Genomic DNA, 12,799 nt, shown 5'->3' with positions numbered 1-12,799 from the left:
GTATAGCTGATTCACTTTGTTATACAGCAGAAACTAACACACCATCGTAAAGCAATTATACTCCAAAAAAGATGTTAAAAATAAAAAAATAAAAAATAAACTAAAAATCGCTGACAATTCACTGCCTCTAGTGAATACACCTAGAAAGTGTGTTCTCTGTTAAGTGTACGCCAACATGCCCACTACTCAGCCTTTCCTCTCAAGAGATGGAAGGAGTTTGATGCCTACACAAGGTTATACTTGAAATACTGTTAACGAGGACCAAGAATTCTCACCAACTTACACCACTGTCCTCAATTTTTGATAAAACTGAGCATTCTATTAAGATGTTATCCACCGTGACTTTTTTTTTTTTTTTTTTTTTTTTTTTTTTTTGCGGTACGCGGGCCTCTCCCGTTGTGGCCTCTCCCGTTGAGGAGCACAGGCTCCGGACGCGCAGGCTCAGCGGCCATGGCTCACGGGCCCAGCTGCTCCGCGGCGTGTGGTATCTTCCTGGACCGGGGCACGAACGCATGTCCCCTGCATCGGCAGGCGGACTCGCAACCACTGCGCCACCAGGGAAGCCCCATCGTGACCTTTAATGGCTGTATACTCTGGCACAAGCTTTACTTTATATTGAAAATACCAATAATGTAATTTTCTTCTATTATTTTCCAAGGCTAGATCTTTGGAAAGCAAAGCACAGAAACAGCCCCATAAAAACAACTGAAAATTTCCAGGTATCACAACAGCAGAGGTTAAAAAGCAAACAGAGACCCCACCAGATAACAGAATCAGATTTTTTTCCAGGGAAAGAGAATAGGCTGCGAAAACAAAGTTTCAAAATTAATGGGCAGAGAAAGAGAAGTGTGTTTAAAATCGGCAACTTAACCAACCAGACTCATTGCTTACTGCAATGTTTTCAATCCCTTAATTATTGGCAATGTAGTTCACGCTCCTAATTTTATAGGCCAAAAGTAGTTTAATGCCTGAGCTCTAACTCAGGTCCCTACGCTCATATTCCCTGTTCTAATTACACTATTAAAAAACTTCTTTCACACTTAGGAAGGATGCCCAACGGAGAGGAGGCATAGCATGGACCCCAGCAAGGCTTCTGAGTGCCCTGGAGAGGTGCTGTGGAACTCCATCTTCACCTAGATCCCTTAGATTGGGATGCTCAGGAGGGGACCTCCACTGCTTGCCTATAAAAGGTTTGTGGAGTTAGTTTCACCTTAACGACAAACACCCATGTGGCTGTTGGCAGAGAGAAACCCAGGTCTGTCTCTATCTTGCACCCAGAAGATCCCAACTTGTGAACAGAGTAAAGTAAACCTGTGTCGAGTAAAGACCTTGTGACAAAGACATCACTCACCACCCACTGACCTGTGTGGCAGCCAGAAGTGCCCACAAAAATACTAGCTACATTATTTCAGCACTTTTTTGGGGTGACATGCTCCATGTCAAATGCTCTACACTTATTCATACACACACTATAATCAATGTAATTATATGTTAATATGTAAAAATATAAATATATATTACTCATTTATTATATTGTGTAATCATTTAAGCCTCACCGTAAATCCTATAAGGTAGGTACTATTATTCTCATTTTACACATGCGAAAACCGAAGCACAGAGACTTTTGGTGACTTGACTAAAATCTCTACCTAATTTGTGGCAAAGCCAAGATTTGAATGGTGCCTGTCTCCAGGCACCATTTTAGCTTTTAATGCTGTGTCACATGCTACAGCTTTTAATGCTGTGTCACGTGCTACAGCCACAGCTACATCAGTGGAAACAGCAGGGGGCGGCCCAGTCCTCCTTGCTGACAGGGTCCACTCTCCTCCCCAGGGGTTTGGGGACATGAGGTCAGGTTTGAGTCTCATTCTCCCTGTCACTGGCCTGGCATTCAAGCCACAAGTGGTTACGTCCCAGGTAGCATCAGGTGACAGGTCTTCCTCTCCATTCAGTTCCTCCAACAGTGGCTAGTACCTGTGGGATGTCTCACAACAACAGTACAGGCTCTGACGCCAGATAAAGCCCTCTGCTCTTCAGTGGGACCTGGCCAGGTCAGTTTCCTCCTGTGCCTAGAACAAACCAAACTGGTACCCATCTAGCCCTGCCATTACCTGCCTGCATCATCCTGCTTCCCACTCACCAAACCAACTCTTCCTTACCCTTCAGGAGCAGCTCTTGCTCTATTTCCATACCAACCTACCTTAGGGCTTCAGTTCACAGAAATCCCAACCATCTCTGAATCACTCTGGGCATTCCTCGTTTTGACATCTGGCCACATACCCACCTCTACTGCTATTTAACTTTTCTATATGAGAATGCCCACCGTTTTAGTAACTTTCTAAGCATCTTGAGGATAAGGACAGAACATTCAAATGGTATCATGTGTTCCTCGGATCCCCCTTTCCCCTACCAGATGCCATATACTGCACCATGAATACAGTGTGTGCTCAGTAAATATCCAATAACTTGGACTGTGAACAAGAACTCACCCACAAGTGCATTTTTAGTGAAAGAGTAGAAGCAGTCAGCAGTTCTGGAGCTAGTTTCCCCCTCATGTTTGACACCAGGAAAATAACAGCCCTATTAACTTGTAATATGATTCATACGTAGATAAGCAAATTATGAACTTTAGGAAAAATGGGTAAAAAAAATCCTCCCTCTTGCCCCTCTGTCCCCAACCTGGTCTGTAAATTTAAAAGAAACACACCTACTAAGACTTACCATGAATTTCTGTGTTTTAGCCTGGTATAAAACATCCTGGTAGTGCTGGGCAGAGTCTGGGTCCACATCTTTAATCCTAGCAGTGGGTAACAGCAGCCTATCTAAGGTTTTCAAAGGATCCCCTTCATCAATGGCTTCATTGATGTATCCTACAGCTACAACTCCTAGGAAATGAAGAAAAAAAGTTTCCTTTTAAGTCATAGTACATTATAAGTTTTCTCAAATCACCTATAGCAAAGACTGAGTTAGAAATGGAGGTTGAAGAAACCACACATACACACACACACACACACACACACACACAAACTGCAAGAGCTAATAAACAAGTACACCTAAGGCTTACATAGTAGGTCAATGTACAGAAGTGAATTGTATCTTTCTATACTTGCAGTGTGCAATCTGAAAATGAAGTTAAGGAAAAATTCCATAATAGACTCCAATTACAAATACATTACAATTGCAAAAAGAATAAACATTTAGGAATAAATTTAATAAAACAAGGATGAGACACAGACACTGAAATTTATGAAACACCATTGGAAAAAAAGACCTAAATAAAGGGAAAAATCATCCCATGTTGATGGATCAAAAGACTTAATATTAATAAGATGGCAGTACTCCTCAAATTGATGTACAGAGTCAGTGTAACCCCTATGAAAATTCCAGCTGCCTTTTTTTTATAACAGAAATTGACCAGCTGATTTTAAAATTCACATGGAAATGCAAGGGATCAAGAAATAACCAATGCAATGTTGGGAAAAAAAAAAGAGTTGGAGGACTCTTCCCAATTTCAAATTTACTATAAAGCTACAGTTAATACTGCATGGTACTGACATAAAGACAGACTTAAAGATTAATGGAATAGAATTTAGAGTTCAGAAATAAACCTTTACACGTATAGTCAATTGATTTTTAACCAAGGGTGCCAAGACAATGCAACAGGTAAATAACATCTTTATAACAAATGGCACAGACAACTGAATGTCCACTGCATAAGAATAAAGTTGGACTCCCTACATCACACCATACACAAAAAGTAACTCAATATGGATCATAAACCTAGACATAAAAGCTTAAAATATAACTTTTTAATCTCTTAGAAGAAATTTAAGAGTAAACATTTGTGGTCTTGTGTTAGGCAATACTTTTTACCTGTGACCATCAAAAACATAAATAAAAAAAAGAAATGAATACATGGGATGTTGTAAAAATTAAACCTTTAAGAGGTACAAACTATTATGTATAAAATAAGCTATAAGGATATGTTGTACAACATAGGCAATATAGTCAATCTCATAAAGTAACTACAAACAGGATATAACCTTTAAAAATTGTGAATCACTGTATTAAACATCTGTAACTTATATGATATCGTACATCAACTACACTTCAATAAAAAATTAAACCTTTTGGGCTTCTCTGGTGGTGCGGTGGTTAAGAATCCGCCTGCCAGTGCAGGGAACATGGGTTCAAGCCCTGGTCTGGGAAGATCCCACATGCCACGAAGCAACTAAGCCCATGCACCACAACTACTGAGCCTGCGCTCTAGGGCCCACGAGCCACAACTACTGAGCCCGTGTGACACAACTACTGAAGCCCATGTGCCTAGAGCCCATGCTCTGCAACAAGAGAAGCCACAGCCACAAGCCCGGGCACCACAATGAAGAGTAGCACCCACTCGCTGCAACTAGAGAAAAGATCGCATGCAGCAACGAAGACCCAATGCAGCCAAAAATAAATAAAATAAATAAATAAAAATTAAACCTTTCATGTTTCCAAGGACACTCTCAAAAAAAGTGAAGACGATCTATAGAATGGGAGGAAATACTTCCAAGTCCTGTATCTGATAAAAAACCTTATATACCTGATATACAAGCATAATGACTATATAAGGAACTCTTAACAACCCAACAGAAAGAGAAAAAAAATTTAAAACAGGTAAAGGACTTGATCAGGTATTTCATTAAAGAAGATATACAAATGGCTAATAAGCACATGAAAAGATGCTCAGTATCACTAGTTATTAGGAAAATGCAAATCCAAATCACAACAAAATACCACTTCATAACCACTAGGATGGCTATATTAAAAAAGAAAATAGGGCTTCCCTGGTGGCGCAGTGGTTGACAATCCGCCTGCTGATGCAGGGGACTCGGGTTCGTGCCCCGGTCCTGGAAGATCCCACATGCCTCGGAGCGGCTGGGCCCGTGAGCCATGGCCGCTGAGCCTGCGCGTCCGGAGCCTGTGCTCCGCAACGGGATAGGCCACAAGAGTGAGAGGCCCGTGTACCACAAAAAAAAAAAAAAAAGAAAAGAAAATAACAAGTGTTGTGAAGATGGGGTGAAATTGGAACTCTCATACGTTGTTGGTGGGAATGGAAAATGGTAGTCACCTTGGTAAACAGGCAGTTCTTTAACATATTTTTATTTTTTTATTTTTTTTTTGGTGATACGTGGGCCTCTCACTGTTGTGGCCTTTCCCGTTGTGGAGCGAAGGCTCCGGACGCACAGGCCCAGCGGCCATGGCTCACGGGCCCAGCCGCTCCGCGGCATGTGGGATCTTCCCGGACCGGGGCACGAACCCGTATCCCCTGCATTGGCAGGCGGACTCTCAACCACTGCGCCACCAGGGAAGCCCTCTTTAACATATTAAACATACAACTGCCATATGATCCAGCAGTTCCAATCCTAGGTATATACTCAAGAGAACTGAAACCATATAGTCACACAAAAGCTTATACTTGAATCTTTATAGAAGCAATATTTATAATAGCTAAAAAGTAGAAACAACCCAAATATCCATCAACCGATGACTGGATAAACATGTATATCCCTAGAATGGAATATTACTTGACCTAGAAAGGAATATGAAGTATAATAATACATGATACAACATGGATGAACCTTGAAAACATTATGCTAAGAGAAAGAAGCCAGACACAAAAGGCCCCATATTACATGACTCTATTTATATGAAATATCCAGAACCAACCCATCCAAAAATGATCTTTACAGAACTACATCTAAGAAAGAGAATGTGTGTTCCTAGCAGCTGATCACCTGGGAATGAGTGCATTCCAGCTGACTTGATTGAAATCACCTGCTTAAGCTTTTGGTGTGTTTCTAAGAACACAAGCTGCTGATGTCATAGTAAATGACTTCATAGGAGCTGAAAAACCTTCCCATAAGTCCCCTGGGTCCATCTGCATCACTTCCTCTGTTTAAAAATAAAGAGAAAATCCCATTTGAGCAAAGATTGCCGAGCCTCAGTTCATGGCCCACTGATTTAAATCATCATGTGATACTATAACATTCTAGTCCAAGGAGAAAGTGGGCATTCCCTTAGAGGTGTTGTATTTGAGACAGCAGATGAGGTAACTCACAAAGAATGGTACGTACCAAATTTAAAAAGCAAAAATTCACAGGAAGAAAACTTCCTTGTCTAAGTTACCTGGTTAAAATAATACTCCTGTAAGGCTCGACTGGGAAAAGTAAACTTTCCATTAAGAAATCAGCAAAAGCATCCAAAGCTGAGGAAACGCATTTAGCAGCTTCTCCATTCAATTCACCTTCCACATTTATCATTTCCCATTAACTACATACCTCATCCACACCACAATTCAGACATAGGATTAGACTCTGGAGTGTGTGGCAGGGGTGGGATGGGGAGAGTAATGTACCTTCAAGATGTCCATGAAAAGTTCTCAGCTCTTTCAGATGATTTAATTTCTATATTGTGTAATTCGGGCCTACTCACAATGGTATATGTATTTTAATTTAGCTGTTAAAGCAACTACCTAAACAGATGATATCAAACTCAATAATTCAAGAACTTTAAACAAAAATACCCCATTTTGACAAAACAACAAACCAAAACAGAGAGAAGTTAAATCTTTCATATTAAGTCCCCCAAATTCTAGAAAGGAAATATTAGCCTCTAAAATTACTATTCTGGTTATGGCATATATGCTTCATGCCGAGATGGTTAAAAGAAATGTGATAATGACCATGTGAAATGTCCCACGGAGAACAACTTAGTAGTACAGTTACCTAGATAAATGCCATACAAATCCAAAGAGATTTTTGCTTAAAAATATTCACCTACAAAAGACCACTTTCTTTCAAAGTTATACACGTGATACTGTTTTTCTTTTCCTGGTAAAAGCAAAGGCTCTATCTGATAATCTGGGACAAAAGATGGCAGGTCCTTCCTCGTACCCCCTTGTCAATGTCAAGAATGAGAGTAAAACTACACTTGTTCAGTACTGAGAATTAACGCACCTTCACCTGTATAAGCAGGACATAACATAAATCACCAAAGCAAACCTGGGTTGTGCATGTTGTCACAAAGAATAAGGAAAAAGTTAGAAAACAAAGATGGAACATGATTTTGTGTTTTGCCAACCCTTGAGTGGCATTAGCCAAAGCACCCAAACCATTGCTGGAGACTGAGAGTGTGGAGCTGGGGAGGATCAAGGAGGAAGGCAGGGGGGCAGGAGGCTGGGGACCTGAGCTTTGTAAGAGGACACACACACCAGTGTCATCCCCCACGCCGCCCCCACTGATGATGTTGAACATCTGCTTAAATTAGTGCTTCCCTCGTAACTAACATCTGCCAAGAACTACCAGCTTCCAAGCCAACATGCCAGAAAAGAGCCAAGTGGGTGATGTGTCAGTCATCTGAGGCAGGGATCCCCAAATGCCTCACTGAAAGAAAATGCAGAGAGGCAGCAGAAAGTCATGTGGTCACAAAGCAGCAACTATATTCATTGCCTAAGTTACAGAGCTCCCCATTCGTCACTCTGTTTTTATAAGTAAGAGGCAGGATAGGGAAGCAAGCTGACATTCAAGAAAGCATGTCTCAGCACACATCTTGGATTGTCCACTTTCATGCTCAGAGCTCCTAAGTTCTAGAAACACAGCAAATCACCATGATTTGAGATCATAAAACAACAGTTAGACTGTGTTACAATTTCTTCTTAGGGCAGGAACATGTGTCAGATTTCAGAAAAACGCCCATGAACATGAAAGGTCAAAATAAAGTTGAGTGCTTAAAAAGCTGAGTTATTTACAGCAGTCATCTTTCAAGTACCAATAAATAGAAAGATATTAGGACTTGTATCTATGTACTTTTATTCTATCCTTTTATGTCTTATGTTTGCTTTGTAATGTTTATAACATGTTGGGACAGTAGTACAAAAATAACATTTACATATAAATATATACAGACTTGTTAGGGCAGAGTGTTCTCATAGGGCTCTAAGGCAGCCCTGATGTAGAGGACCATTTTGTCCAGCTACCGTATTCTCCCACTATAACTAGAGAAGGAAACTGTTCCATACTTACGGTCATTTTCTTCTTGAATTTCAATATTAACCATATCAATACAATTCTGAATTTCATTCCAGCTTAAGCTATCTTGCCCTTGGGATAAGGCCTCCAGTTTAATGGCGAGTAGTGCATTTGCGTAACTGTAGAAGAGAAAACAAGCATGATACTAATCAGAGACATTCATTCCTTGTTCATGTTATGCATCTTAAATTGGACATGCATCTTAAGTTTGACACATGTGTCTCAATGTGATGTTATGAGGTTAGACCAACAGGATAAAGGCAGGTAAAATTGTCTTGTGCAGCTTTGTCAACATACACCAAGCTCACTTAGACTAAGGGTGTTTTTTTTTCCTTAAAAATACTTTTAGGTACCAATGCTTTTTAATGAAAGTTCCTCAAATTCCAATCTTGCACTTAACTCAAGCAAAAAAACCTCAATGTTCTTTTTTTTGGAGCACAGGCTCCGGACGTGCAGGCCCAGCGGCCATGTCTCATGGGCCCAGCCGCTCCACGGCATGTGGGATCTTCCCGGACCGGGGCACGAACCCGTGTCCCCTGCATCGGCAGGCGGACTCTCAACCACTGAGCCACCAGGGAAGGCCAACCTCAACGTTCTTAACTCTGTGAAATTACTTGCTTTTTTTTAGTAACTATTTTTCCTTCCCTTTGTATGTCTTAGTTCTGCTTAGTCTCCAGATGAGTATTATGGGATAAAATTCTGAATTACAACGGTTCCTAATCTTTCCATCAAAGGTCCCTTTTTTTTTTCTTGTTCATTCCCCAAATCCAAGCCTTGAGAGGCCTTTTTTTTTTTTTTTTTTTTTAACTGTAACCCTAACACAGCTGGGTTACCTTGTGGCCTAATACTTCCAGTGACAAATCAAATAAAAAGCAAATGCAGTTCCAGAAACCTTGCTGAATAACACACATCTTCACTGCCTCTTTTCTTGAAGAGGCGGTGCCTCAGTTGACCCCGAACATCCTAGCTTCCTCTTCACCTGCCTGTTCCTCAGGCTTCACAGCAGCTCCTCACCACCTCTCTCCTGGGTCCACTCACTGCCATTACATTCTCTCCCCTCATTCCGATCCCTGACCCCACTCACTCAGTGCAGCCCTCTGGAAAATAGAGTTTGGTCAACACTCTGATTATTTTTCCTGTCTTGAGAAGTTTTAGGAAAAAAAGATGATCCACCTTGACATATTACTAAGAAACTTTCATTTCTCAATCATCAATTTCCCCATTTAAAAACTACAGAACCAGTGTTACAACCATAAGCTAACATGAGTGAGCTATTCCAGCCCGAAGTATAGAAACTCAATAGTTTAATTTGCTTGTGCGTCTTTACACCAGGGAAATAAAGAGCAATCCTCTGTGTACATTTTTTTTTTTTCTTTTTCTTTTTTTTTTTTTTTGGTACGCAGGCCTCTCACTGTTGTGGTCTCTCCCGTTGCGGAGCACAGGCTCCGGATGCACGGGCTCAGTGGCCATGGCTCACGGGCCCAGCTGCTCCGCGGCATGTGGGATCCTCCCGGACCGGGGCACGAACCCGTGTCCCCTGCATCGCAGGCGGACTCTCAACCACTGCGCCACCAGGGAAGCCCCTCTGTGTACATATTGATTCACTCTGCAGTATGACTTCTGAATAGAACCTACGGATTTGCTAACAGTAGAGGTTCCAAGAAGTAAGATCACATTGAGCCTATAATAGTTTTCTCATTGCGACAGATTTTCTCAAAATTCTGCATGCTCCAAGATGACACTGAGGTGTCTTCTACTGAGTGTAGCTTGGGAGAGAAAAATATCATTCAGAACTGGAAGTCGGGGAGATGATTCAATCTCTGTGCCTGAACAAGGCATCACCAAACACAGGCTTGAAACTGTTTCAGTGTCCTGTGTGAGAGTTTCATCTTATCAAGAGTTATAAAGCTAAGAAAATACTCTTCTATACTTGCTCGTAGCAATATATACTAAATAATACTGACCACAATGACAATATGGATAAATTGCAACTTGCACTCGTTAGCATCCCTTATAGATGGGGACCATTCCACAAGAAAGTGCAAAATCCTTACAGGCATTTCACGTCTGACATTTAATGATGACCCAATGGGAATAAAATGAAAAAGCTTAAGGATGAACACAGAAAAAAACCCCAAACCCACAATCACCCATCATTTCTTCGGAAATGAACAAATACTAGCCAAAGGGAAAAATTTTATGAATAACACAACATAGTTCCATAGGCTTTCCATATGAGGATTAGTCTCCAGCACTAAAGGTATCAACTTTGGATGTTGTAGTAGTTTACCCGAACAGGCCTATGTCTTTTCCCTCCCCATCTTTCTCAGAGTTCTCTTCGGTGTCTGCTATGGATAGGCTAGTAAGATTACCTTTCTAACACACTTAGGAAGCTTTGAGAAGATTAAGATTCCAATTTTGTTCAGCAGATGCTTATTAAGCACTAACTATCTGCAAAACCTGTGGCAGGCACTATAGGGAGATTAAGAGGAACAAGATGCAGTCTTTACTTCAAGGAGCTTTCAGTCCACAAGATAAAATGACAAAAAACTCAAAAGGGTATAAGAGCAGAGCATAGGAAAGGCCATAAAATTAGAGGCAGTCCATAAGAGTGGAAGTAACGGGGTTCCAAGGAAGGAGAAGTGGAAAGAAACCCCAGTGGTGGAGCATCTTGCCTGGGACAGGCACTGAACCAAGCACTTTATCCTCAAAACTGTTCTGCAGATGCAGAGTAGGTGTTTTTGTTGTGTGTGTTTGTTTTTGTGCTTTATAGATGAACAGAAAGGGGCCCGGCTAGGAAGAGTCAAACTTAGATATTTTTGGCTCCAAGGTTATGTTCCTTTAACCACATTATGCTAATTCTCAGAACAGATGACATTAGCTGGGGCGGGAAAAGCATGCAAGTAGTTCACAGAAGCATCCTCTGTGGCAGGAAGGGCTTGGAAGCTCCAGTACTGTGCCAGGCGGAGATGGGTGATAGGCACCGCTTTCCTGGTGGTGAGAGGAGCACGCAGAGGAGCAGATAAGCCAGAATGAACAGAGTGTGTTCAGATCCATCTTGGCTGAAGTGTAAAATACAAGGAGGGTTGTAGCTGGAGCAAAGGGCAGAACACCACGTTGAGGGTTAATTCAGGTAAGAACAGAGGACAATCAAATAGAGGAGCATTATACAGAGCTACATTTTAGAACAATTAATCTAGGAACAGTGTATGCCTAGAACCAAGGCCAACCCTATGTCACTCTTGTGAGAACTGGACAAAAGAACCTTTCTGGGAAAACACAGCCCCAAGGGCAGAAGCCATGGTAAACTGGTAGAGACTTTGTAAGAATTCATCCAGGTGGCCCTGCCCAGCACCCGTGTACTATGAACAAGTTGTACAAACATAAGGGAGAGGCCCAGTGTTCCTTAAACCTGAACACCTGCCAACTTGGGCTTCCAAGAACTGGGTTAAAAGCTGACATGGAAATTGAAATGTTGAGGCTGTGAAAAATCACTTGGGGCCATTGGAATGTTCAACACAAGAACTAAAGGGGGCCCTGGAATCTCATGTCGGTATTGGGTCACCCAGGTGACCCAGAAAGTGCTTAAATGAAATTTTAAAAAGAGTATTTAAACAAACACAAATTTTAAAAGTGTTTCATACAGAATACTTGCACTCTGAAGCTGTACCTGTGGCCCCAGCTGAAAATCACAGGTATAAAACTGGTTCTCAAATGGGGTTTGGGACCCTTTCCTTAATGGGTTATTTGTATTGGGATGGGGGAAGAGAGGATTTTTGATAATCAAAATGGGTGATTTGGAGGGAGGGGGGTACTGTCATTTAGAGGGAGGTGGCCAGGGATGCTCCATATGTGTCTTGATAATTATTTTATCAACAAGCTTCATTAGACTATTAGGCTTCATAAGGGAGTGACCAACTCTGCCATCTCTAGCACTGAGAGAGCAGCAAAGCCTAGTTACATAAGAATGAATGAGAAGAGAAAAGACAGGGTAAGACCAATTTGGAGGTTATTACACAAGCAAAGGTAAAATGTCTAAATGAGATGGTTGCTGGGAAAGGGAAACATTATGCAGAGGTATTGTGCACACATATTGGCTACTGTCAGGGAGAAGAGTGAGCAGGGCTATTCACAGCACAAGGGTGCCTCACAGAGGGTCAGAGGAAAACTCAAGTTAACTCAAGTTTCTAAGCTTGGAGGAGAGGATGGTGCCATTAATATAAACAGTGGAGGTAGAAATAAATTACCTTGGAAATAAACTCTGAGGAGTTATAGGAACAGGTGGTCAAATTTAAGTAGTGTAAGAGCATCAGTTTATCCAAGGTGACTAAAAATAAGGAAAAGCCACTGTTCTACTCCTTTTGGGCCATTCTCTACATAGACAAGTGGTCAAACACCATTAAAAAAAAAGTCTAACAAGTCTTTTTAATTTTTCCTGTACAACTGTACGTGACCCAAGAGAATTACCTATTTCAGCAGTTCCAGAACTAGTGACTTGACAACAGTGCTTTTGTCAAGATCTATGCAGACACCTCCCCCTGGTGGTCACAAGAATCCAAGATGGAAATTCACTCATTTTAACTTGGGCTTTTGTCTTACTTAATGTCTAATGGGCTCCTTATTCCCGCCCCTTAATTTCCTCTCTAGATCTACTACAGTGTTTTATAATTCTATCAACAATACTCTCTAGTAGTTTATTTCAGGAACATGAAATAAAAGACACTAAG

The 12,799-nt window shown here is 41.3% G+C and overlaps 1 protein-coding gene across 1 annotated transcript in view; it reads right to left on the bottom strand.

Moving 5' to 3' along the window:
- Positions 1–12,799, bottom strand: part of IQGAP2 (IQ motif containing GTPase activating protein 2) — a 297,690-nt gene that overhangs the window by 82,871 nt on the left and 202,020 nt on the right. Inside the window, exons 12-13 of the mRNA XM_059061419.2 lie at positions 8,067–8,191; positions 2,722–2,885 (exon numbers count right to left, since the gene is read on the bottom strand). Of these exons, the coding sequence (XP_058917402.1) occupies positions 2,722–2,885; positions 8,067–8,191 (289 nt within the window). The remainder of the gene's footprint in view (positions 1–2,721; positions 2,886–8,066; positions 8,192–12,799) is intronic.

This window comes from Kogia breviceps, chromosome 4, assembly GCF_026419965.1.
Source record: "Kogia breviceps isolate mKogBre1 chromosome 4, mKogBre1 haplotype 1, whole genome shotgun sequence".
Lineage (NCBI taxonomy): Eukaryota > Metazoa > Chordata > Mammalia > Artiodactyla > Physeteridae > Kogia > Kogia breviceps.
This window is presented reverse-complemented; position numbering and strand designations above follow the sequence as displayed.